Source organism: Delphinus delphis, chromosome 15 (genome assembly GCF_949987515.2).
Source record: "Delphinus delphis chromosome 15, mDelDel1.2, whole genome shotgun sequence".
NCBI lineage: Eukaryota > Metazoa > Chordata > Mammalia > Artiodactyla > Delphinidae > Delphinus > Delphinus delphis.
The window spans coordinates 5277907-5304282 of record NC_082697.1 but is presented as its reverse complement, the minus strand read 5'-3'; the positions used below and the strand labels follow the sequence as shown (position 1 = coordinate 5304282).

General features: G+C 52.0%; 1 protein-coding gene across 1 annotated transcript; it reads right to left on the bottom strand.

The window, feature by feature from the left end:
• Positions 1-1970: 1970 nt before the first annotated feature.
• On the bottom strand, positions 1971-13453 carry ZBP1 (Z-DNA binding protein 1). Its single transcript, XM_060032641.1, has 8 exons — positions 13287-13453; positions 10293-10502; positions 9645-9710; positions 9059-9232; positions 7733-7894; positions 6351-6554; positions 5079-5273; positions 1971-3720 (listed from the first exon to the last, which is right to left on the bottom strand). Exons 1-8 carry the CDS (start codon positions 13318-13320, stop codon positions 3473-3475), a joined length of 1293 nt encoding a protein of 430 aa, XP_059888624.1. The 5' UTR covers positions 13321-13453; the 3' UTR covers positions 1971-3472.
• Positions 13454-26376: the final 12923 nt, after the last annotated feature.

The window sequence follows — 26376 nt, the reverse complement described above, 5'->3', positions numbered from 1 at the left end:
TGGGGAACCACTGAACTACTTATTCTTTACTGAGTTCTTCCCACGTGCGGTCCAGCCTTCGGAGGCCCCCATACCGTCCAGCACTCTCGCACACCTGAGTTGTGTGCCCTTAATCGCCTCCCCGGCCCATTCTGCAGATGAAATGGCTGAGGCTCAGATCCTTTAAATGGGCAGTGAGGGATGGGGGTCACACAGATAGGACAGTGAAACGGATTCCCCTTTAGAATCTCGCAGCCTCCTTCCCAGACTCTGCGTCCCTGCACCCTCATGCCTCCCACCAGTGGGCGGAGCTGGGTCTGTCTCCCCGCGGAGATGCCAGGCCTTTCGGGGGCTCTGCAGCCCAGGTAAGGGGCAGCCCGGCCCTCACGCCCACTGTCTGACACCCCTGATCTCTGGGTTTTGTGGCCTTTTCCCAGCTGGGCCGCTTCTCCAGCAGCTGGTGGAGATTCAGCTGAAGGAGGCAAAGGCCATAGGGTCTCAGGTTGGGGTGGGAAAGAGAATGTGCAAGTGGGTCAAAAAACGTGGGCCAGGCAGTGAGAGCCAGGATGCCTTCACCTCCCCCACCATGGAGGTGAGCACATTTGACTCCACATTAGCCAATCAGAGCACTCCATTCTCCCTGATTGGTTCAAGGATCAGCATGTGATCCATGCTCAACCAATCAGAATCCTCCCTGGGACATTCTACCTGTTGTGTTTGGCTTGAAGAATTCTCTTTCTGCTGGGGTTGCTAAGCTGACAAGATGTAAGTCTTGGGTGGCTGGCAGCCATCTGGAAAGAGTCTCTCAGAGAGATGGAGAGAAAAGGCCTGAAAATACTGCTTGAGCCCCTGGATCCAGCCATTCCTGAAGCTAGTTATCTCTTGATTTCCCAGTTGCATGAGTAAATAGATTCCCCTTTTAGGTTTCTGTCATTTGCAGCCCAAATGCTCCTGGATTTCTCCCTAGACTATTTTTCTTGCTCTAAGCCTCTAATCTTGGCTGTCTGCTAAAGCCCCACAGGTGAGGAGTCCTGTCTAAGCTTACTCTGAGAGGAGCAGAGAAGCTGGGATAAGAAAACAGAATTGCAGGGTGTGGAGAAAAGGGAGCCCTCTTGCACTGTTGGTGGGAATGTAAATTGGTGCAGCCACTGTGGAGAACAGTATGGAGGTTCCTTAAGACACTAAAAATAGAGCTACCATATGATCCAGCAAACCCACTCCTGGGTATATACCTGGAGAAAACCATAATTCAAAAAGATACATGCACCCCAATGTTCATTGCAGCACTATTTACAATAGCCAGGACTTGGAAACAGCTTAAATGTCCATCAACAAAGGAATGGATAAAGAAGATGTGGGACATATATACAATGGAATATTACTCAGCCATTTAAAAAAAACCTGAAATAATGCCATTTACAGCAACATGGATGGATCTAGAGATTGTCATAGAGTGAAGTAAGTCAGACAGAGAAAGACAAATATCATATGATATTGCTTATATGTGGAATCTAAAAAGGTATACATGAACTTATCTACAAAACAGAAATAGAGTTACAGGTGTAGAAAACAAACTTGTGGTTTCCACGGGGTAAGAGGGGGGAATGGATAAATTGGGAGATTGGAATTGACATATACACACTACTATATATAAGATACATAACTAATAAGGACCTACTGTACAGCACAGGGAACTCTACTCAATATTCTTTAATGGCCTATATGGGAAAAGAATCTAAAAAAGAGTGGAGATATATATGTATATATATAAACGGATTCATTTTGCTGTATACCTGAAACTAACACAACATTGTAAATCAACTATACGCCAATAAAAATTTTTTTACAAAGAAAAAGAAAATAGAATTGCATTTGTGACCAGGTCATGGTGCTTTTGGAAAATCACTTCCAACTCTTGTAGCAAATTCCTCCTCCCCCATCCCCACCCCGACCCCATCCAACTCCAGGGATGGCAAGTTCTGTGCGCACAGGTATCATTGCAGAAAGGGGGGACGGTGGATGAGCTAGTGAGAGCAAAGTATTGGGGGGTGGATGGACTTAATCATTCTTTGCTTTTAATGGTAGCTAGTTCATTTCTTTCCTGAAGAGACCAGCTTTGACCTTCACCTCCGGCCCCTATTAACAGCCAGCAATGCTTTGTCAGCGAGTTTATGACAAATTAATTATACAGAGAGGGGAAATCCCGCAGGAAAATTGAGTGTTCTGGCTTGGGCTGCAGGTGGGAGCTGAGGCTGAGTTCTGAGATGCATTTTGATGGCCCACTTATACGGGGCTGGTTAGCCACAGACCTCAGGCAAACTTTGAGGCAAGCAGTTAGTTTTCAGCTCACCCCAGAGGGCAGACAATGCCCGAAGCAACGAGTCAAACCTGATTTCCAGCCCCTTACACCGTGTGGCACGTCTGCGAACTGGATATCCCAGGCAGGAGGGATCTGGGGGCCCCAGGTCACGGTGGTGGCCGAGATGCCTTTGCCCCCTGTAGGCTGGGCCATTCCGGCCCATTGGACAAAAGCCTTCCTTCCCTGTAATGAACCCAACTTCCTTGTTGCATGGACTTGCCCAGTTCCTCCTGGAATATTTGCGCAGGTGGAGCCGTGCTTGTCCAGAGCTCATCATCAAGTCCAAACTCCTCTCCAGCCAAACTCCCACCTGCATTTTCTTTGCATTGGGCTTTCTAGCAACACCCAAACTGCTGTGCTGCTATAAGTCCTCTTGTTCTGACCATCATGCCTTTGGCCAGGCCGAGCCCCTGCCTAGAACACCATTCCCCGTCCAACCTCCTCCCTCTGCCAGATGTTGAAGAATGAGCCCTAGAGCTTTCTCCTTCCCCGGGGAGCCTCCTGGGCGCTCCGGACAGTGTCTGCATCGGTGCTCTGCACTCCTTTAATTCCCCATGATGGTTCCTGCTCAGGGCTCACTGCCCACGTCCCAGGCTGCCTCTCCCGCTGGCTGTGAACCGCTCCCCAAGGGCAGGGCTTGGTCTTCCTCTCTCTGTAGCCCGACGGCATGGTACTCAGGAGGTGGTCAGTGGAGGGGCCGGTCCAGCGTGCACCGGAGGTTCAAGAGTGAAAAGACAGGGCCTCTGTACCTAGTGAATTCGCTGGCCAGCGCTTGGGGAGATACAGCCGACTTCTGAGGTTCTTACCCGTCTGGTGGTATCCCTTTTCTGGCAACTTTAGAGAATGACCCATCCCTAGCCCTCAAGGCCGAGGTAGGAAGGTTCTAGAAAGGTCAGGTAGTTAAGTGGTCAGGTGGCCAAGATAGGCCTTGAGGAAGTCAGGTCCTGAGTGAAGGGCAGAGAATGGGTGGTCCTGATGGACGGCAGGCCCGGGAAGGTGACCCCCTGGCAGGCTGCTCCTGCCACCAGCAGCCCTGCCCTTGCCCCACGCCGGGCCCAGCCCAAATGCAGAGGCAGGCTGGCCACGTGTCAGGAGGCGAGAAGGTCAAAAACGACAATGACGGCAGCAGAGAGCTCACTGGCTCCCAGGCCCTTCCTGCAGGAGTCCGCCTACAGGCTGCTTGCACTGAGTTCCACCCTCCGGGGACACTGGCTCTGCGATTCTGTCACTCAGCAGGTGTCTTCCGCACTTCTGGGACCCCTGCGTTTTGAGCGTCATAGCCGCTAGCTCTTCTGAGATGAGCGTCTCAGCGTTGACGGGGGCAGCCTGACTGCTGCCGGGAGGGACCTCGCTTCTGGATCCTGCAGCTCCGGAGGGAGGGTCTAGGGAAGAGATGGGGCCCCAGGAACACGTGAGCCGCCTCCCCTCGAATTACCGAATAGCCAAGTCGATTTGCTTCACCGGGACTGAGGCTGCTGCCCCGGACACAGGCTTCCCCTGTGGGTGACCTTGTGTCCCCATCTCCGAGGCCCCATCCTTTCTCCCCTCTACCGTTGTTCCCGCTTCCTCAGCCCCCTTTGCTTTCCCCCGATTGTCTTCAGCCAGACTTTTAAATCGTGCCCCACATCAAGTTGCCCCTGGTTGAACCCTCCAGGCCTCGCCAGGTCACTTCAGATAAGATCCGGACCTTTCTTCTGGGCTTCCCGGCACAGAGAGACCTGGCCTTGCCCACCGGATCTACTCCCTTCCGCTCCCTGGGCTCGTGTGTGTGTGATTCTGGACGTCACCCTTCTTCCCACCACGGGGCCTTTGCACTTGCTGTTCCCTCCACTGGCAATGCTGTTCCCACATCTGTGCTTGGCCAGCTTCTCCTTCCCCACACGCCTGGGCTTAGATGTCACCTCCTCCTGGAGCCTCTCTGGCGGCCTGGCTAAGGCAGCTCCTCTCCGTCACGGCGCTGCCCAGCCACCGCCCCAGCTTTTATAGTTTTTTATAGTGTTGGTCTTCACAGCCTCAAAAGGCTTGGTTTGTGACTGTCTCTAGTCCCTGTACTGGACTCTGGCCCCTGTGAGTGGGTAGCGTTTGTCTGTTTGTGCCCTTAGCTGTATCTCCGGGGGAGGGAGCGTTTGAGGGCAGGAGTGGGGCCTGAGCAGGTGCATGAATGAATGAACGACTTCTTCCTAATAATTGAAACGGGGAAGAAGCGTAAGGTGGCTACCGCATTATTTGGGGGGAAGAATCGGTGAAGTGGGTGACTAAGAATCGAGGAGGGATCATGTTCCAGAAGTTTCCAGGGAGGCCCAGCTTCACGGGCATGTGGCCCGGGCAGTCACACAGGCCCGTTCAGAGGGGCCTGTGCTCAGTTTACTGCTCTGCTGTCTTTGTCTTGAAATTCTTGCTAGGTTTTGAACAAGGAGCCTTGCTTTTACTGGTTGCTCTGGGCACCGCAAGTCACGTCACTGGTCCGGTCCAGGTGTCCCAGCAGTGAGGGGAGCGTATCCAGTCCTCACTCCAACTCGGGAGCCACAGGCTAGTCTAACCACCCTCATTTTACAGACGGGGAAACAGGCTCCAAGTTGGGTGGTGGGTTAGGTGGACCCCACACGTTCTACCCTAGAGCCCCCGCTCCTGCTACGACCCTCTCCTGTCTCCCAGACTCCAGAAATGGGAGGCTCGTGACTGTTGAATAAATGAATGAATGAGAGAGGGAAAGAGGACACACGGGGTGTCCCAGGCTCACCTGTGCTCCCTCCTGGCTCGCCAGCCCTTGCGACTCCTCTGGGATCAGCTGCCCCTGGGTTGACAGTCATCTTGTTGTTGTTGCCTACGGTGGTCTCCTCCAGGAAGCACGAGCGGATGTGGACTCTCTGGGCCACGCCCCCTTCGGAGTGAGGTCCTGGTTCGGGGATTTGAATTTTGATGGAAGCTTCCGGGCCTGTACCCAGGACAGAGACTGCAGGTCAGCCAAAGAGAGAGATGCCGGGGGGGGGGGGGGGGGGGCGGGAGGGGAGGTGGACGGTGAGAGCAGCTGGACGGTGGGCCTGACCCCCAGCCTGGTTCTCAGGTCCTCCACGGCTGTCCTCCTGGAACCTCCCCTCAGTGGCCCATGCCGTGCTCTGTCACTGGTGGACGCGTGGCCTCACACGGCGTATCTGCGCATGTCTTTCACCTGCTGGGGCTGCCGGCTCCCTCGGCCCCGGCTCTGCCAGCTTGGGTGCCCCTCCTCCTGCAGCCCAGCCCAGCTGAACTGGTCCTCTGGGCCTCCCCTGGGACTCAACCCCTCCCCCTGCTGCCTCCTGCTTCCTGTCTCTCTGCTGCCTGCTTCCTGGCAGCTCTGGAACACCCTCTCCATCTTCGGTTAGAATCTCCCTGTGGCCCCCCAGTCCGGCCCCCAGCCGCAGCTGTTTCGCTCCTGCCTCTCCCGGCCAAACGTCAGGAAAGAGCTGCCCGTGCTCTGTCTCCCCTCCTTCCACTCTCCGTGCCCCTTCTGTCCCCTCAGGTCACCACTGACCCCTTGTTGCTGGACCCTACAGCCCTCCCTTGATCTCACCGGCCTCGCCTCCTCTGGAAACCCGTCCCCTGGCGTCCCTGGTTCTCCTTCTCTCTCTCAGGCCTCTCTGCTGTGCTCCCACACCCCAGCCTGTCTCTCGATGACCAGTGCCAGGGAGGACGCGGCCTGGGAGCTCTGGTCACTTGTGACAGCGCCTAGGTGGCTCCTTAAATGCATGTCCAGTTCCAGTCCAGCCATCTCCTCTGTTCCCGCTTCAGCTGGCCCAGGAAATGACCCCTGCCCATTGTACAGATGAGGAAACTGAGGTTTCCTGAGGGGGGTAGTAGGGAATGGGAACCCAGGTGCTAACTCTAAAAGAGCCCCCCGCTCTACAGCCTCCTGGTGGGAGGGAAAGAATTTCCCATCATGCCTCTCTCCCCACAAGGACCGGCTCAAGTTCCATCTAGCCAGGAGCCGAATGCAGTGGGCTGGGGGTGGGGTGGCAGCCTGTTCTCCAGTTACCTGGGGGGCTGCCACAGGCGCTGTGGGCAGGGCCCTTGGCTGGGTTGCTGTGAAGACTCGTCTCGTTGCCGTGTCCCATCTGTACATGTCTGAGCACAGACTTCTCCATCCGGATGTCCTGGGGCCCCCAGGATCCAGCCAGGGGGCCCTGAGTTGAGGGATCAGTGGGTGCCATTGGAGGGAGGTAGAGGGGAGCCGAGGAGCCTGGCAGGGGACACAGAAACGTGACCCCTGACCCCCCCCTCTGACCTCCCCCTACCCCCTACCCGCCCCCCCCCCCCCCACACACACACACACACTAAGTCCTGGCCGGACAGAGGAGACAGGCTTCGGGATTCTTTCTGGACCCCATCAGACTGGGAGTGATTACTTCAGGGTCTGGACTGGAAAGCAGGTGGGCCGGCAGAACAGGTAGCGTGGGGCTCCGGGGTTTTTACCACTGGTGCCTGGGGCGTCACTGGGGCACTGAAAACCCAGACAATGGGCATATCCACTGCTTCCTAGCTGTTCTCAGTCCTCTGGGCCCGTCAGGAGAAAGTCTCCTTTGGGGTTAACTTGCTGTTGGCATGGGGCCCTCAGAGCTTCTGACATTGTTCTATTTTGTCAGCATTTATTTTTGATGGTAACCTTGGTAGTTTTCAAGGTAATGCTGTGAAAGTTTACTTTAAAATTAACTTGAGTAGAATAAAAAGTAAACCATTTAACAACATGGCGTAAAGAATCAGCCATGGGCGTGGCCAAAATGAGGGAGGTGGAGCTCAGAGGACCAAAGCTGGGGAAAGGTTGATCTAGATTCTAGAATCAAGTTCCTCATTTCACAGTTGGGGAAACTGAGGCCTGCAGCAGGGAAGGGCTCTCTCGAGGTCCCAGGGAGCGTTCCAACTTTGGGGCCCGCGCTCTCACTCACGTCCCATGGCTGGACTGATGGGTGGCCCTGGCCCCTCTGCCCACAGTGCCCGCCGTGCAGCAGGCACTCATTTGCTTACTGTATCTCACCAAAGCTCGGATACACCCATACGAAGCATCCCAGTTTCTGAGATGTGAACACATGGGAAAAAAGAGTGTCTCGGGACACACAGAATGCTCAACGACCCCTTGTGACATCCTAGAGAGGAAGAGCGAACTGAGTTGTTTCTTGTGGGAAAATATTGGGTCCCGATGAAAATGAGGCAAAAGATGTCGGCAGGAAGGGGAAGCAGGAGAGGTTTGATCCAGGCACAAGCAGGGACATCCTTATTCCTGAGAAAGCCAGGAAGGACCTTGGAGATCTGAAAGCTGCCCTTCCTCCCTGGAAGGTTGAATGCCCCCCCACTCCCTGCCCCCACCCAGATGGAGCAGATGCCCCGACAGGTCCCTTCTCCTGGACATTTCAGAGGACTCACCTTTTTCCCCAGAGGCCATTTGTCCCACTATGATATTCCTGTGTCCAATCTGGATGGCTTTGGAGTTCTCAATGGAAATGTGGCTGTTTGGTCCATTCTGACTGATCATGTTGATTGGATTTTGCTGGTAAATGACTGGGGTGGACTGATTTGTAGAACCTTCTGCAAAGTAACATTCCACTCAATCCCTTTGTATCTCTCTAGGAGTCAGAAGTTCCAAATACTAGTTGGCAGTATCAGAATCTCCTGGGGAGCTGGTTAAAACACAGATTCCCAGGCCCACCCTGGGGCTCTGAGTCAGCAGGTCCAAGGTGTGCCCCAGGAAGTGGAGTGTTTACCAAACACTGCAGGTATCACAGACGAGCCTTGCTTGGACTTTGTCCCGCAGGCCACCCTACCCCTGTGTCCTCTGCCACCCTGGGAGGATGGCAGATGCCTTGATGCTTGCCCACCCTCTGTACCTCTCACTGCGAGGAAACCACAGCCCTAACCATTGCTTCCAGGGTCCTCTCTTCCTTCAGGGAAGGATGCAAGGTGGCCGTCCACAGGCTGTTTCTGGCCATGGGATAAACTTTGCTTGACTCACAAGGCATTTTTAAGAATTTGGATTTGTCACCAGTGTTTTAACATCCAGCCTAGGAGGCTGAGACCCTCCTTGGGTACCATAAGTAGGGGTGTCAGCCCCACGTGGGCTCCACACACGGGGCCACATTCCCACCTTCGGGAGCCCTCGGCTCCTGTGCCTTTGTGAGCCCCTACATCCATAAAAAATATTTAAAATTACATTTTATGACTGCGTTGGGATATAGACAAATATAATATCGGCTAGAGTCATTATTAGCTATTCATTGTTACTATAATACTCATTTTTTCTTCTGATTTTAAGAGAAACTAGAGCATTTTTGTGACCCCCTAAAAGCACCGTGGGCTCTAGGCCTGGTACCTGCTGCATGTAATGGATAAGTCGGTTCTGGGACTCTACCCTGTGGGTATCTGAGCTCAGCCTAGCCTATTCCTTCAGCAGCCTTAAAACTCCAAGTTGGGCAAAGTGCTTACAGAAGACTGTTAGCAAACTCAGGCTGAGACCTGCGCCCAGGACTGATACAGTCAGGGGCGGGCCACACCTCTAGGAAGCCCTCCCTGGTTATTCCTGCCAGCATGCCCCTCCCTCCTGGAACCCTCCTCCAGGGACGGGTCAGCAAGAGCACAGCAAGCTTCTGACGAGGTGGGGCAGGCAAAGAGCTTAGCAGGAGCCCAGCAAGGACCAGGTGTTGGGTGTTATACCCTCTGCCCCGTCCAGGTGTGGGCAGCAGGTAAAGGGCCTACCTGGTCGATAAATAGCCCAAGTGTTTGATTTCTGGTCTAAGTCCAGGAGGTGCTTGTTCCTCATCGCGTACAAGTCTGGGTTGACTTCCTTTGCTGTCTTCATTCCCAGGGCCTGGGCAATGATCAGGGCTCTATGGGGCCCATGGGCTTCCAGAAACCGGAAGATCTCTTCCTCTGGGAGGCAGAACAGCAAGTAGTTAAGGAGGACCCCGGAGGCCGAATCCACTCCCCTGCTTACCCGCTGTGTGACCTGGGACAGACACAGCCTCTGTGCCCATTTTCCTCATCTGTAAAATGGGCATAATTATAATGGACCACAGAGGTTGTTCTGGGGGTTGGGGATGTTCGTCAAGGGCTCTGAACAGTGCCTGGCACGTCCTAGGTGCACAGCAATTGCCAAGTACCCATCACATGGTTTCTCAGCCGTTTAGCTTCTCTCACCGAAAGACAGAGTCTTGCCTCTGAACACTTTGTGGGGACCTGTTAGTGGGTGGGCCGTGGGCCCTGAACACTTGTAACTTCTCGAGTGGCCAAGGAGAGTTTGGGGTCAGAGGAAACAAGAGCTGAAAGGAAACAAGATGCTTACGCCGCTGACTGAGCTCAGGACCAGGCTTCCGGGGAATTGCAGCTGCACCTTTCTGGGGCCTCTCTGCTGGGAGGAAAGACGGTCAGGGGTCAGCCGAGCGGGAGAGGGGATGGGGACCCTACCAGACAGAGGTGGGCTGCTCTGCAGAAGCCCCTAGCGCATGGACGCTCCAAACTCGGAAGGAAATTAGCTTCAAAGCCCGCCCCACTCCCTTCCAGCTGTGTGGCTTGGGGTTGGGGGGAAGACCATCTACTCCCTCTGTGGTTGTGTGCGGGCTAGAGGACCCCCGGGCACCGCACCAGAACTAGAAAAGTGGATCTCGTGCGATGCTACGGCTCTTCTATTATTATCATATCATTACCGCCATCATCATCATTATTAATGTTTTGCTGAGCACCTACTACATACTGGCACTAGGCTCAGCCGTTTGCATCAAATCCTCTCACAACCCTACAAAGCAGCCCTACTGTTACCTCCACTGGCCAGAGAAAGAAATCAAGATGCAGTGAGGGTACATCATGTGTCCCTGAGGGCAGGGCCTCTATTTGAACCCAGGCCCAAATCTGGGCCAGGCCGTTGCCAGGACTGCTCGTGCTGGGTCCAACACCCGCCCCCTCCAACTGCCCCTGTCCCGGGGTGGCAGGTTACCCAGCTCTGCAGGAACCACTTCTTCGGTCCCACCATTGGCCAAGCTCCACGTCGCGGGGCCTACGAGCAGGACTGCCTTGGACTCCTTCTGCATCTTGTAGAGGACCTGGTTGAGTTTCTTCCTGGGCACTTGGCATTTCATTACCAGCTGGGCAGTCTTCACAGGGGAGCCAGAGTCCCTCAGCACCTCCAAAATCCTCTGCTCAATGTCTGGGGGAGGGAGACAGGGGCAGAGACAGAACTGAGTCCCCACAACTACCCAGCCTGGGCTGGTGGCCCTCCAGGAGAGGGATCCAGGGCAGAGGCAGGCACAGAGGTCTGAGCAGACATCCACCAGCATCTCTGTACAGGGAGGGGCACGTGGGCTGCTCAGAAATGACCTTGGCTGGACAGCCTGGTGGCCAGAGGCGGTGCCAGGCCTTCCGAGCGTCCCCCACCTGAGTGAGTGCTGGAGGGCAGGTGGGAACGCTCAGCTCTCAGACGTCCTCAGAGAGAGGGGAGTGGAGGCGGCAGGATGCTGGAGGGTGGGGCAGAGCACAGGAAGGGGGGAGGGGGGAGTGAGGCCCAGCCCGGTGTCCTCCATCCCCCATCCTTCTCCTCCCGGTGGAATCTGCCCGTCCTCTTGGGCTCACAATCCACTCGGGCGATGTCACTATTCATCCCCACCAGGAACCCAACGGCCGCTCAGAAATGGATCTTTCGCCCTGATGCCCAATCCCAGAGTCCTAGCAACACTGTCCCTGGCTGCCTCAAATCCTCTCTTCTCCTTTCGCTGCCTCTACCTTCTACTCCTTGTCACCACCATCTCCCGGATGACAGCAACGCCACCAACTCGTGGTTCTGCCAGCCTCGTCTTCACCCGCCCTCAGCTTCCCTTCAAGGGCCAACCTGTCTGCATTCCCTTCAGACGCACTCACCCCTGGGCCTTTGCACATGCTCTTCCCTCTGTTAGGAGCAATGTTCCCTCCCTCCACCTGTCCAACGGATACTCCTCCTCAGGTCTTGCTCAGACTCCATCGTTGGGAGGCTGTCCTGGATGCCCTGAGCGGGTGGGGTGCTGGGTGTGTGTGGGTCCCCTGCAGAGTGTCCCCAAGGATCCCCTGCTGGGATTGCCAGGTTCAGTGTAGTGGCTCAGTGTCTAGCATGGGGCCGGGCACACAGTAGGGTCTCAGGAAATAGCATTTGAATGAAGGAGTGACTGAGTGAAAAAGTGAGCGTACACTGCTGGGTAGGTGTTTGCCCAGATGACCTGGGCGAGGGATGAGTAGCTCTCCGGGGCCTCTGTTTCCCGCCCCCCCTGAGTTAATGGTCCTAAGCAGGGTGCCTCGAGGCTCAACGAGGAACTTTCCAAATGGCCCCAAATGGCCCCTACTCCTCCCAGACAGGCTCCCGTAAACCCAAGCCAGCTGCCCTGTGGGGAGTGAGAGAACTGGTCAGACACGGGGCCTGCAGCGCCAGGGGCTGGGGAGAGGAAATGTCTGCCCCGAGAACCCTGAGGAAAATGCAAAGCAGGGCCCTTCTTGGGAAGACCTAGGTCCCCTTCCAGGGCAGCAACCCAATCCTTTACCTTCTGGGTTTTTCCTGGATTCCTAGTGGGCGGCACTAGCGGGGGAAGGGACAACCCATTTGCCAACTCTGCGCTGGGCACCGTGGCCTTGCCCTTATGGTCGGAATGTTTGCGTCCTTCTGGGCGCAGGTGATGTGCAATTAGAACACGTGGGGTCACCCACCCCTTCACCCACCAAACTACCCCTCAACTGGGATACCCGTCCAACCCACTGTGGCTTTGCCTAGTTTTAAAAAGAGTTTTGGTTCTTAAAAAACCTGCCCCTGGGGGAGCCTCTTCCTCCCCCTCCAGTGCCCTGACCTCAAAGGGGAAATGGGGTCCATGGCGGGGCTGGCGTCACCTGCTGAGTCTTCAGTCTGGTGAAACGGATGAAGTGTAAGTGACACGTCAGTTAAAAGGAAAATCTGCCGGGGGGCAAGTTAAATTCAGTTACCGGGTGCCCCTGACATGTCTCGTTGGGGAAGTGCAACAGGAGCTTGGGAACCAGCCTGGGGTCCTGGGTCACACCCAGTCGGCACCCCTCCCCAGCACACCCTATTTTCCTGGTTTTGAGCCCCAGCTCTGCCACCTACTAGCTATGTGACCTCTCTGGGCCTCAGTTTCTCTATCTGTGAAATGGTGATAATAGCAGCTACTTCAGAGATTGTGGTGAGGATTAAATAGCTAACAATCACAAAACAAAGACAAACAGGGCTTTCCTGGTGGTGCAGTGGTTGAGAGTCCACCTGCCAATGCAGGGGACATGGGTTCGTGCCCCGGTCCGGGAAGATCCCACATGCCGCAGAGTGGCTGGGCCCGTGAGCCATGGCCGCCGAGCCTGCGCATCCGGAGCCTGTGCTCCGCAGCGGGAGAGGCCACAACAGTGAGAGGCCCGCGTACCGCAAAAAAAAAAAAAAAAAAAAAAGGCAAACAAAAAGCGTCCCAGCCCACAGCCCTCACGCTTTCAGTGGGGACCCTAGAAAAAGCACTGCTCAGTAACAGTTAACTTGCATCATGTGCTTCCAGGAATAGAGTGCTATCCGAGGAATGAATGCAGCAGGAGGAAAACCACATACATGCACTTGCCCCTCTTAGCAGACAACTTCTGTCCTTCCTCAAAATGAGTGTGAAGACGGGTGTTAAGGCCCCAGGCTCTGCCGTGGTCCCCTGAGTCATTTCACCTGCAAGCCTCAGTGATCTCACTCGTAAGATGGAAACCTCATCGGGCCTGCGGGTTATTGCAAAATGCACACAAAGCATGTTGCAAGAGGCCTGGGCAGAGCAAGGCTCTGAACCTGATGCCGTGCCCTCTGTCCCTCTTTCTTACTACCGTTGTGCTTTCAGATACTGTCCTCTCGTGACTCTAATCTGGACCAAGAAAAGGAACCAGAGAAAAGGTGCAAGTCCCACCCGGGCACTCCCACTGTTCCTTAGAAGTAAGAACGTACCTGCGTCTCCTGGGCTGGCAGGGGCCTCGGCCATGCTGGCAGCTGCGAGCCCAGGCGACTTGAGGGCAGCGGCAGGCTCCCCGACCCCGTGGCCTGGAGAAGGTGGGTCCGGTCGAGGCTGGGTGTGCTTTTGTGGTCCTGGCGGTGCTTTGCCAGCTGTGGAGCTATTCCAGCTTCACCCAGCCAGCTGTCAGCTGTTCACACCCCCCGGAAACAGATGCCTAGTCAGCCCAAGCTGATCAGATTCCGGAGAAAAAGAAAATGAAACTTCTGTGTATGGCTTTTGAAGGAAACAAAACCGAAAATGAAATTGATAAGTGAGACACAGTTAGGCCTCCAGCTAGATGCTAGCAGGGAACAGCTGAGCTGGGCAAGACCAGCGCTTCCTCTGGGGCCAGGGGACTTCCCACCGCTGCCCACCCTGAGCCCCACACTCAGGCCAAGACACCTGGGTGGGTGGATGGGTGGGTGCCTGCGTTTGTGCATATCAGAACAACAACCCTCTTTAATGAGTACTTACTATGTGCTTTCCAATCTCGTGTGCCCCTGAATCATCTACAGGGTAGGGGCTAGTACTGGCCTCTTTTCTTAGGAAACTGAAGCTTGGGTCAGTGAGGCCACTAGTCCAAGGCCACAGAGATGCTTGGGTTCTAACTCAGCCCCACCATTTACTGTCTGTGGCGCCTTGAGCAAGTTATTTAACCTATTTATGCCTCAGTTTTCTCATCTATGAAATGGGCTAATACAAGTAGCAACCTCAGGAGGTGGTAGTGAGGACTAAAAGGGTTAATTCATGCCTTCTACAGCCATGAACACAGCTGGACACCCACTTACCTGCTTCTGGAAGAAGGATGCATCGCTTTTGTAAATTCTCAAAGGGGCCATTGACACCCCCCCTGCCCCAAGCAGTTCAGAGCCACTGTTCTGGTCCAGGTAACAGAACGGTAAACTGAGGCCTACAGAGGTGAACGGCTTTGTGTGAGGCAGCCCAGAGTGTCAAGAACTCAACCCTGGAAGTCCCTGGGCCTGGGATCCCAGCTGCAGAAGCTGGGGAGGGGGCCAGGCCCAGGCTCCCAGGGGTCCCCATCCCTAGCATTTCTGCAAAGGGAGGAGCTCAGGAGCAAGGATAGCCATGGAAGGGGCCCCGGAGACTTGACTCAAAGCTGTCCTTGCAGAGCAAGCAGGAAAAATCCTGATGCCCAGTCCACACGCAGACCACTTAAACCCCAATCTCGGGAGGCAGGGCCGAGAGTCCCAGGTGACTTCATTCCAACCAAAGGGGGAGTGTTGGACAACTCAATAAAAACAGGAAGCCACGATGATGCTTTTGTTCCTTTTTTCATGTAAAACCAAAGAAACGTGTATCTCTATGTAAACTGACAGTCTTAATGTTAAATGCGAAGTAATTGGAGGTGTTGAGGGAGATTGTGGGGCGCCCTCCGGGCTCTTGCTGAGCCCCTGCGGGAGGCTGGGAGGCGCCGTGCCTGGACCAGCCACTAGATGGCGCCCGCTCACCAGCCTGCGTCCCGGCTTCCCTCGTCCGGTCCCTCTGATTTAGGGAGGCCTCTCACCCCGTCCCCCACCCTAGAAAAACCCAAACTCCATCTGGCTGTACCCCAGCTTCTCCCCACTCCCCATGCCTCTCCTACACAGGCTCCTTGGCTCCTTCCCTGCGTGCTGCTGACCCCTTAGTATGGACACCCCGACCTAGGCCTTGACTAGGGTGCCTGGTGGGCTTGCAGGTCCGGCTGAGGAACTCAAGCTTGATTTGAGGGTCAACTTTGCTTCTGGCCCGTGTCTGTCTGGACATGTTTGGATGGCCCTTTCCGGTGCCCCTGTGTCCCCATCACCCCCTCCCTAGCTCTGTGTCACTACCTCCCTGAGCCTTGGTTTCTTTAATTATAAAACAAAGATAATAGATAAGAAAAAGCATGTTTATCTGACCTTTAGTTGGTGTTCACAAAATTTGCATCATTTAGAAAATGTGATGTGGTGGAGCTCCATAACTCCATAATATAACTTCTAGACATTGGGGGGGGGGGGAAAGCAAGAGAGAAAGAGAAAGAAAAAACAATTTAATGTGGGTGGGCTCCATCTTCCATAGCATTTTGTGGCAATTTGGAATTCATGGAAGCCATGTACCTGCTGTGAGCATCTCACCACACTGAGTGGGGCTCTCGCTTTTAAAGTTTTAATTAGCTTGCATTTCCTCTTCTCAATTTAAGAGACTTTCCAGGTAATTTTGACCATGAGGTTTGTCTTCAACTGCAATATCTGTGGCTTAAACGATACAGAAACTTGTGTCTCTCTCCTACAACAGTCTGGTAGGCAGTCCAGGTGTGGTGTGGCACACCATAGTGTTGAGACCCAGGCCCCTTCTATCTTGTTGCTCTGCCATATGTGGCCTTATGTTCTAAGACGGCTGCTCAAGCTCCAGCCATCACAACTGCATTACTTACAGCAGGAAGGAGGCAAGGGAAGAAGAGTAGGTACCGCTCCTTTAAGAAAACTCACAAGTTGCACAGACATTCCCCTGACATCCGTCAGTCCCATGGCCCAGCAAGGGAGACTAGGAAAGATCGTTATTCTGGGCCACCAGGCACCTAGCTAAAATTAAGGGATCGACTAACTTCCAAATAGGTGACAACAGATATCAGAGGATACTTAGCTGTCCCTGCCATTGCAAGGCTCTGTTTTCCCCCCAAGAAAGGAACGAGGAAACCTCCTCTATGCCTTGAAGTATATCTGTTCTCCAGAGCTTATGTATTGAGCAGGTCCGAGGCTGAGTTCAAAGGTAGTTCCCACACTCTCAGAGACTCCCGTCCAGCATGCAAGACAAAAGGGGAGAGGAAGGGAGACAGGGACTCTGGTGACCCCCGACTCTGCCTGGGAAGGACCTCAAAGCCCACAGGAGTTCCAAGATGGCGCTACTGCCTGCTGGGGCCCAGATCCCTTTTTGTCTTGGAAAGCACACTCCTTTTTCATGGCTTGTGTTTTTCTGGAAACTATTAGAACTCTCCGCCCAAACCAGATGATAATTACATGTTACTGATCTCTAGTCTTTAAATTTCTCTCTGTCTCTCTTTTAAAAGAGAGATATTTTTACTGCACATTGTGTTGGCAAAACCCAGTCTCCTTTCTACCCGGCAGCCTGGATGTTACGATCAGGGTTCCTCTGTGAATTCACCTCGGGGGGAGGGAGTGGAAAGGTCTGAAGGCACCAAGCGGGGACAATAATGTGTCTTTGGCCAGGGGCAAAGGGCAGAGAGCCAGAGGTGGCCAGAGACAGGGACTGAACGAGATCACAAGAGCTACCAGCGGAGGGCGAGGGACAAAGACCCAACCAGGGGCTGCAGCGGGCAGCGGGTTCTCAGTGCAGCCCCCCAAGGCATCTGCCTGGGCTCCATTCACTGACCTTCAAGGCAGAGCTCAGTGAGCCTCCTTGGGTCATCACGTCGGAGAGACCTGGGGTTCTGATCCCCGGGCCCCGATCTCGTACCTCTGCGCCTGGAGCCGGTCACTACCCTTTCTGAGCCTCCATTTCTCCTTTTGTAAAAGGGGATCACAGCAGCCCCACCCTGGGCTTGTGGCAAAGCTAATCCGAGATCTTGCTCCGGAAGGTCCCAGCAGAGCACCGCGCACGTAGCATGTGCTCAATAAACAGGAGCTACCGTATCTTCATGGTATGACCCACCTGTCCCTCTCTGAGTGACAAGCAGTCCCATTTACTCATCTGGTCTTGCACCAACTCATTCCTTGTGCCTCCTTTATCCCAGGCGAAGTGCTGGAGCCAGTGGGGGGCGGGGTGGGGTGAGGGCGCTGCAGGGAGAAAGCCCCGACCCCCTCCTAGTTCCTGGCTCTACTTCCCACGTCGGCTGCAGAAAAGGCCACACTACCCAATCGAGGGATTGACGGGTGACTCAGGCCAAGTCCTGGGTCCCCTCCCCCAACTCCCAGCAGTGCTGGCTGGTAAAGGGGAGCTGGGCAGGGGTCACATGAGTCAGGGAGCTGGCCAGGGGCCAGGGCATTGAAGGCCGTGATTGAAACTTGTGATCTTCCCTCGGGGCAAAGGAAGAGTTCCTGGAAGATTTTCACCCAAGGTGGGCTGGGGATTGGGAGAGACCGCCAGGGGTGCCAGAGAGCGTTGGCAGGAGGTTGACGGGGGAGAGGGGCTGCGGCCACAAGGAGGCTGTGTGGAGTCCAGGGGAGGGACCTGTGGCCAGCATCAGGCTGCTTTCACACCCTTCCTTCCCCCACTAACTCTATTTAGAAGTCCTTCCCCACATCCCCCAAAATAGATTGAAATGAATTCACAACTAACTTTTATTTTTATAATCAAAAGACTTTTTGATAATGCTGCTTCCAAAATTCTTTGCCTACAAGAAATTCATTTAATTACAATTGGCCACAATTCCTCCACCGAGGGTCCAGTATTCTTGGGAATTCTTGCACAATGAAGAGATCTCACCTATAAATTTGTTTCAAATATAATGAAAAATATAACGTTTCAAATATAACGAAAAATTTTTGATGACCAAATGGAACAGCTAATGAACTTGACATAATGTTACGTCTTCTAGATGTTTAATTAAACATGTATTGATTCTGATTTTGCCAGGTTTTCCCCCCATATTTTGGAGTTCATTTTCAAAAGCTCTCGAAGCATCTGTAGGCCTGAGGTGCTAAGACTTCTACACCTAGAAGATAAAACGGGGAAAGGCAGAGAGACAGATCGCGAGGGCCAGGATTCCTGGTCTTTTGGGGATCGTGGCCCAAGGTGAGTTGTGGCCAGGGTATTGTCAAGTATGGGGTAGAAGATGGGGCACCAGCAGAATACTTTTATGAGTTAATTCGTAACTTCTTTTAGTTTTAAATGGGTAACGCACTCTAAAATTTGACCCGAAAATGTTTCTTAAAAGACTTATCAACTGGATAGCAACTGATTTATTTAGAGCTTACTATTTCTAGTGCTTTACATTCTTTTATTCAATTCTTCCAGCAATCCGACAAGTAATATTAAATCTGCATTTTAATATTAAATCTGATAAGAAAACTGAGGTACAGAAAGATTACTAAGTAACCTGGGCAAGATCACGTGGCCAGTGGGTGAAATTGATGGAGTTGAGACCCAGGCTATCGAGCTCTAGAAGCCAAGCTCTTCGCAATTATTTCTATTGTTATGAACAGGTACGTGTCATCCTGCCACAGGATAAGGAGCAACGCTTTCTATGCTGGACAGCTTAGTGCTGCCTGCTGTGACTTATCAGATCTAGCAGGAAAAAGGTTGGTATTTTATTCTTTTTTCTAAAGTTTCTTTGACTGAGTGTGCCTGTCTCAGTCAGCTTAGCTGCCATAACAAAATACCATAGGCCAAGCGGCTTAAACAACAAATATGTATCTCTCAGTTCTGGAGGCTGGAAGTCCAAGGTCATTGGAAGATTTGGTGTCTGGTGAGATCTACCTCCTGGTTCTTAGATAACCGTCTTCTCTCTGTGTCCTCAGATGGTGGGGGTGAGGGGGAGTGAGCTGTCTCCTGACTCTTATAAGGGCACTAATCCCATCATGGGGGATCCACCCTCATGACCTCATTTAATCCTAATCACCTCCCAAAGGCCCCACCTCCTAACACTGTCTCATGGTGGGGTAGGGTTTCAACACTGAATTTGCTGGCAGGGGGACCCAAATATTCAGTTCCTAACAGTGTCCCTATGAGCACAGCCCTGTCCTAAGTCCTCGGAGACACAGAAACCTAAGTTAGTAGAAAAGAGTCCAATGTTTAAAATTTTTGTTCTCATTAACAATTTTTATATTGATTGATTGAAATGATATTTTGGCTATATTGGGTTAAAAACAAGACTTGGTGACTGTATGTCCACACCTGAGCGGACACACAGGACCCCCTCCATACCTTCCTCACAGGGAGCTCTTCTCTCTAAGGTGCTCTGATCTCTCGCTGTACCCACCACCACTTTAGAGTTTGTAGTCTGAGGCTGGGTGCCCCAGAAGCACACTCTGAGGCACAGAGTTGAGTGCAAGGAGTTATTTAGGAGGTGATGCTAGGAAACCCTGGGAAGGTGGTGGGGACCTGGGACAGGGGAAGGATGGGCTAATCGAGGGCTTCGCCGTCAAGCAAGCCCCCTGGGGGCACCTGGGGTTCAGTGCCACAGGGAGCGCTAGGAATGCTGGGAGCATGGGGAACATCTTCTCAGGGCTCCCCACCGAGGTTGAGGGAGCTGGGGTGCTTACCCTCCACTCCCATCCCTGAAGGAGGCTGCTCCCAACTGTGTCAGCCTGCCTGGCCAGCCTGTCTGGCCTGCAGCATGGTGGGCAGCTGGACCCACATGAAAGAAATGGAGAAGGCCAAGGAGGTATGATGGGGTTACTGATGGCTTTTGCTGCAGTTCTCTGCACAAGTAACTCCTCTTGGCACTGAGGCCCCAAGGGTTAACTAGCTGGAGAGGGACAAGGGGTGGATTTGAATCCAGATCAAATGATCACAGAGCTGGGCCCTGAGTCCATCCTTTGCAGCTTCCCCTGCATTTGCCCACAACTGTAAAGAGCAGGCAGAAGTCTAACTCCATGAATTTTAAAAATTCATTTTTACGTTTGCTCACTCAATCAAGTTAGATGCTTTTAAAGGCAAATTTAATTATTTTGAGCTCAATAAAAGCCTTTTAATAAGCTGAACATCATGGTTTCAGTGTTTTGCTTTCAGGGTTATCAGTCATGGCAAGGAGGGGCCACAAAGGAGAGGGGAGAGTGGGGGTGGGGGCGTGGGGCAGCGGGGAGGGGCAGATCATGCCAGCCCCCACACACGGGCATGAACACACACGTACTCACACACGCACACGCACGGGTGGATATTTATTTTAAACTTTTATTTGCACATTTAAACCCATCATTTATTCCAAATCGTTTAATTGTGAAGCTTTTATAATATTTTGTTTTATTTTTAGAAACAGTTCTTTTACTTCGAGACAACTGTACAACGTGTTAAAGAAAATGCGATGCTGATTTGGCACAGACTTCCTGTGTGTTCTGTCTCCCCCGTTTGGCTCACACATCCTTCCTCACTCTGAACGTTCCATCTATGCCCGCGACTGAGACAGGAAGCCAGACACACATGCTGAAATAATTTCAACAAATATCAACTTTAAACCAACTTGAAGTAGTCAAAATGGCAGGGCTGGTTCAGGCACCGCGGCCTTCCCCAGCTCGGTGCAAAGGAGGCAGCACAGGCTACACATGGCAAAAGTGTTGCTGTGTTTATAGAAAGTTTTCTGTTTTCATTATTAAGGCCTTTACTTGTCCAGTGTAATGACACCTGCTGCTTTTGGCTGTCCAGCACCCAGCCCCCTTCTTCTGGCATGATCACTCCAATTTTCCTTTGGTGAGCCACCTCACCCCCTTCTCAATCCACATGGATGGGAGGAAGCTGACCCCACCTCTAGGTCCAGAGCAGGGCATGAGACTCAAACCAGGCCAACCAGAGCACTCTCTTCTTTTGGCTGTAGTGCTTGGCTCAGGGATGGGCACATGACCTGAGCCAGCCAATGGGATTCTATTCTGGGACTCGTGATAGAAGATTGAGAGCTAATTTCTTCCCACTTGACTTAGAGCTGTCAGGAAATGCACCTGGAGAAAAGGTGGTGGGAGAGGAGGATCTACTTGAAAGGGAAATCGGTAGAGGTGGCAGTTTGATGGAGACAGACACCTTCCTAACATCATGGTGTGCACATCTGGACCTGGAGGGCATGTGATCTAGCCCAGCTCCCAACCAGTTGCAAGAGTCAGTGATTCCCTCTTCTGCTGAATTCAGTCTCAGTTGTTTTGGGTCATTTATTATATAAAGAATTAACAAGAACATACACTTTTATCAGACAGAAGACTAAAATACTGGATGAATTGATTCAAGGCTACTTGGTGGATATCTAGGAATGGAAAGCATTTTTGAGGGAGGATAGAGAGGGAGAGAATCCTTTTGCCATATGCTTGGCATGTGGCCTCTGCTTTTTCACCCTCAGTTTGAACCACTGTGTTCTGTAAAAACATTAATATTAGGAGCTTCTTTCTTTTATCCTGATGAAATAATATCACCTGTGTACTGAGACGTATGCCTGGGCTGTTCATCACAAGATAGTTTATAAACGTGAAGGAATTATAAACAACCTAGATGTCCAACCAAAGGGGACTAGTTAAGTAAATTAGGAAATCTGTACAATAGAATTCTCTGAAGCTATGAAAAAAATGCCATATAGAACTGTATTTATGGATAAAGAAAAGTGTTTATAGTATATTAAGGAAAGATGTTTATAAAGCTAGAGGATGATTCCATTTTTAAACATATGTGATTACCTATAACATAGAAAAATGCCTAGAGAGAGTACGGATTATCTCTTAGCAATACATAGCTGATTGGTTTTCTATATTTTCTACAATATAATTTGTATTCTATAATTTTCTACATTTTCTACAATAAATGTGGATTACCTGTGTATCTTGTCTGCTGGGGCTGCCATAACAAAATACCACAGAAGATGGGGAGCTGGGGGCTTAAAGAACAGAAACTAATTTTGTCACACTTCTGGAGGCTGGAAGTCTGAGAGCAGTATACCAACCTGGTTGGGTTCTGGTGGGAACTCTCTTCTTGACTTACACATGGCTGATTTCCAACTGTGTCCTCTGATGGTTGAGAGAGAGAAAGAGAGAGAGAAAGAGGGAGAGAGAGCATGGGGTGGGGGCTTGGGAGAGTTCTCTGGTATCTCTTCTTCTAAGGGCACTAATCCCATCATGGGGGCCCCACCCTCATGATCTCACCTAAGCCTAATTACCTCTCAAAGGCCCCATCTCCAAATACCAACACATTGGGGGTTAGAGATTCAACACATGAATTTGGGGGACGCAATTCAGTCCATAGCACAGTGTAATAAAAAATAATATCAAAACTCAGTTCTTTATATTGAATGGGACTTTGCGTGCAATGAACAATATCCACATAGTCACAACAATGTAAATGGCATTTACTGAATTTCAGTTTTAGGATCAACTCACAGATAAAGCACAGAGGACTGAATTATGCTATGGGCAGAATAGAAATGTCACTCATCTTGATAAGTTGGAAGTAAAAATGGAGAGAACACAGGTAGAAAGGAAGTGAAAGGAGGTTGGGAAGAGGGGGTGAGCTGAAGACCAGCCAGGCCAGGGGTACAGTCTCCTCAACTTGCCAGGTGGGGAGTCCAGAAACACTGTCCTCATAGAAGGAACACAAAACAGAGGTGTAGATAACAGTACTTGAAGTCATAAAGACAATCATAAAAGGAACCCAAGTAAGAACATTTCTTTATTGGGAAGTAGGGAGGCGTGTCAATGTGCTAAATATTTGTCTGTCGAAGCAGGAAGTCAGTAAGTAACGTCTTGACTTTGGGAAACCGCAAGCTAGAGGTAGAAGATTATTGTTTTGGAGATGAAGTAGTCATTCTCAGAAGGAAGAGGTATAAGAACGGTTGTTGCCTCCAAGGACTGGGCTGTGGGTTTGGAAAAGATGGGGCAGGAGGCTGTTGCTTTGGACCTGCTGTTTTACTTTGATAAGAATGTAAAATATACACAATAAAAAAACAAAAAACAAAAAAACAACCACATCCCCGCCTGTTACAGACTATAAGGGACAGTGTCCTGCTGATCTCAGTGGGCCTCTCAGCAAGAACCATGGGGCAGGACTCACCTCCCAGGCCTGTTTCCCGGAAGAAAACAGGACTCAGGTTGGTAAAACAATCCATGTTTGCAGGACCTTGAAGGGAGGGGAGGTGGAACAGGTGAAGCCCAGGGGAGTTTTTCAGGACAGTGAATCTCTTGTGTATGATACTGCAATGGTGGATACATGACACTATGCATTTGTCAAAACTTTACAACACAAGGGATGAACCTTGGTGTATGTAAATTAAAAAACATTTAGGAGGTCAGAGGATCCCTGGATGGAAGGCAGAATGTGACAAGACACTGTAACTGTCTTACAAACATGTGTCACTGCCTCAGGGAAAGGGGTTGGGGGAAAGGGTGCTGACCTAAGTATCTTTGGAAATGTATGACCCTTGATATGATGTGATGAGAAGGGCACATTACCTCTGGGTTCTTCCTCCCCAAAACCCGTCATCCCAGTCTAAACTATGAGAAAAACCTCAGACATATTCCAATACAGGGACATCCTACAAAATAAATACCTGACCAGGACTCCCAACTCTCAAGGTCATCACAAACAAGGAAAGTCTGAGGAACTGTCAGAGCCCAGAGAAGCCTCAGGAGTTGTGATGACTAAATGTCATGTGGTGTCCTAGGTGGGGTCCTGGACCAGGAAAAGGATGTTAGGGAAAAGCTAAGGAAATCTGAATAAAGTTTAGACTTTAGTTAATGATAATATATCAACATTGATTAATTAATTGTAACAAATATATCACCCTGGTATAAGATGTTAATAATGGGTGAAACTGGGTGTATGGAAAGCCCACTATTTTCTCAATTTTTCCATAAACATACAAGTGTTCTAAAAATAAAGCTTATTTTTTAAGATTTATTTTTTTTTAAAAAAGATACAAAGAAGAATGGGATTCTTTTCTATCTTTGGTTGTGATGCCTGGAGCTGCAGCAGCCATCTTGTAGCCACGTGGGGTTCTAAAGCAGAGATCAGAAAACTTTTCTGTAATGGGCCAAATGTAAATATTTTAGGCTTTGTGGACCATTTCGTCTCTGTCGCAACTAAACTTTATCGTTATTGCACAAAAGCAGCCATAGATGATGTGTAACTAAGCTGGTGGGGCTCTGTGCCAATAAAACTTTATTTACAAAACCAGACAGCTGGGGATTTGGTCCACGGGTCATAGGAGAGTAGAGAAGGCACTGGCTCTGGGTGATGGGGATGGTGGGTGATGGGGGAGACCAGTTGGCCTGTTGATTTTTAGGTAACTGCTGAGGTCCTGGCCTCACAAAGAGCTACCTAAGGCTGCCCCCCGCTACTCCATCTCAATGTCAGACCTGCGGGAGGCCAGTCAGGGGCTCTTCCCATCACCTGCAGCACACACCAGCCTGGAGGCTGCGGAGGGAGGACGGGGTCTTTCCTGTCATCCTGTGTCCCTGGTACGGGCGTACAGAGGATGTGAAATACCTGCTTATCAGATAGGCTCTAAAGGAAACTTACGCCCTTCTCTTGGTCGCATGATTATCTTCCTGGTGTTTCTAACCGCGCTGGGCTTCTCCGTGCCCCCACTCCCACCCAGCCAGGGGCTCAGCCTCCCCTCCAGGGCATGGTTTTGCCAGGCTGCGCAGGTGCCCTGCTGAGTGCCCTCGCGGCCTCTGCTCACGCGAGCGCCTGGTTCGGTCTCTGCTGTCCTCGTCTTCCTTCCTCACATCCTTGAGCTCCAAATCCAGCCTTCACAGACCTCTCCCAGCTCCTGACAGCACACTCTCCTTGCCCTCACCATACTGGGCAGTGGTCCCAGGCTGCGAGTCTGTCTCTAGAACCAGAAGGTGAGTTCTTTGAGGTCAGGGTTGGGTCTGATGCGCCAGCATCCCTCAGCAGGGCTCAGAAAACGTGGGGGGAGTGAGTGCAAAGTGAGGCCTCCCGAAAGGAGATGCCACCTTCACTCAGAATTTGGCGTTGTGCTTGGAGCCTAGTAGATGCTCAGTGAGTATTAGCCGTAGCGACGTCAGTTGTTAGCCTGGACCCACATGGCGACTTCTGCTCGAGCTAAACTCAAAGTGGGGCAGGGGTGTCAGCTCTTTGGTTAGAACCGCAACTCCCCTCTCCAGTGGGGAAAAGCTCTGTTCCGACCGACCCCACCACCTGGGGAGGTGATGCTGTCTGTGTGCTCAGCCCGGGACATGCAAACTCACCCAGAATCTTCGAGGGACATTCAGGTATAGGGAAACTGTCCCAGGGAGCCTGTGGCTAATGAGAGTGGCTAATATTTGTGTCTGCCAGGCACCCTTTGGCATCATTGAATCAGACACCACCTCACAGGCACTGCTGTCAACCCATTCTACAGACCAGGTGACTGAGGGTCAGCAAGGGGAGTGACCGCCAGTAAGAGGCACTCGGGTTCTGGAGCCAGGCCAGGGCAGAGCACCGCGGTCCCTGCTCTCACCAGCCAAGAGCAATGAGCTCTTTTGGTGTCTCCCCAGTTCTCTGTAATCTTTTCACCAGAGAGGGAAACAGGTAAGGCAGACGTGTGTCCGGTTCTGCCCCAATCACAGGGCTCTATGGCCCAGAAGATTACAAGACCTGGAATGAGGCCAAACAATGTCCATCCCTGGGGGTCAGCTCTGTTTTGACTTGAAAAAAAAAATCCTTGACCAGACATGAAAAATGGTTCAATTTAGAGAAATAAACAAGAATTTCTGTAGTGGGCACTGTGAGTGTCCCACCCAGACCCTCGGGATCCCATTCCCTGCTTCCATGTGGGTCGCTGCTAGGGGCTGGCATCCGGGGATGTTTTCAGCGGGCCACCCTGGGGCCTGGGGGAGTCCTCTCTGCCCCACTCTCAGGCAGGAAGAGCCAGGAGCATCTGAGAGCCTGCCTCTCCCGGGTGCAGTCTGCATCCCAGAGCTTCCCAGACTCCCTGCGGATCAGCCTGAGGCTGGGACTTGGCCTAAAACAGTCCCCCTCGCACTTCTCCTCCCTCTGGCCTTTTCCCAGCTCCCTTCACTGTCTCCCCTGGGAGCAGAACTTTGATACATCCCTTCACACAAGTCCACGTCTCTGGAAGAGCCCCATTTAAGACAGTTTCTTTCTCGCAGCCCTTACCAGAGCTTTCATCACGCCACGGTGGCTGATATCCCAAGAGGGGGGAAAAGTAGGCAGTATTTTGCAAACTCTTTTACCCCAATGTCACCCAACGCACCCCCTGCCCGTGCAAGTGTTTTCACTGGGCTCCCTGAACGCTGCCTGAATGAAAACAGAGAGGTTGATGGAATCGCTCAAGGCCACACAGCAGCTCCGAGGGATTGCTTCCTTCCCACTAAAGGCATCCAAGTGTTGGTGCCGAGGGCGGTGGGGTGGTAGAGGGAAAGCAATGCAGCCCAAGAAAGCGAAAGAGCCTCG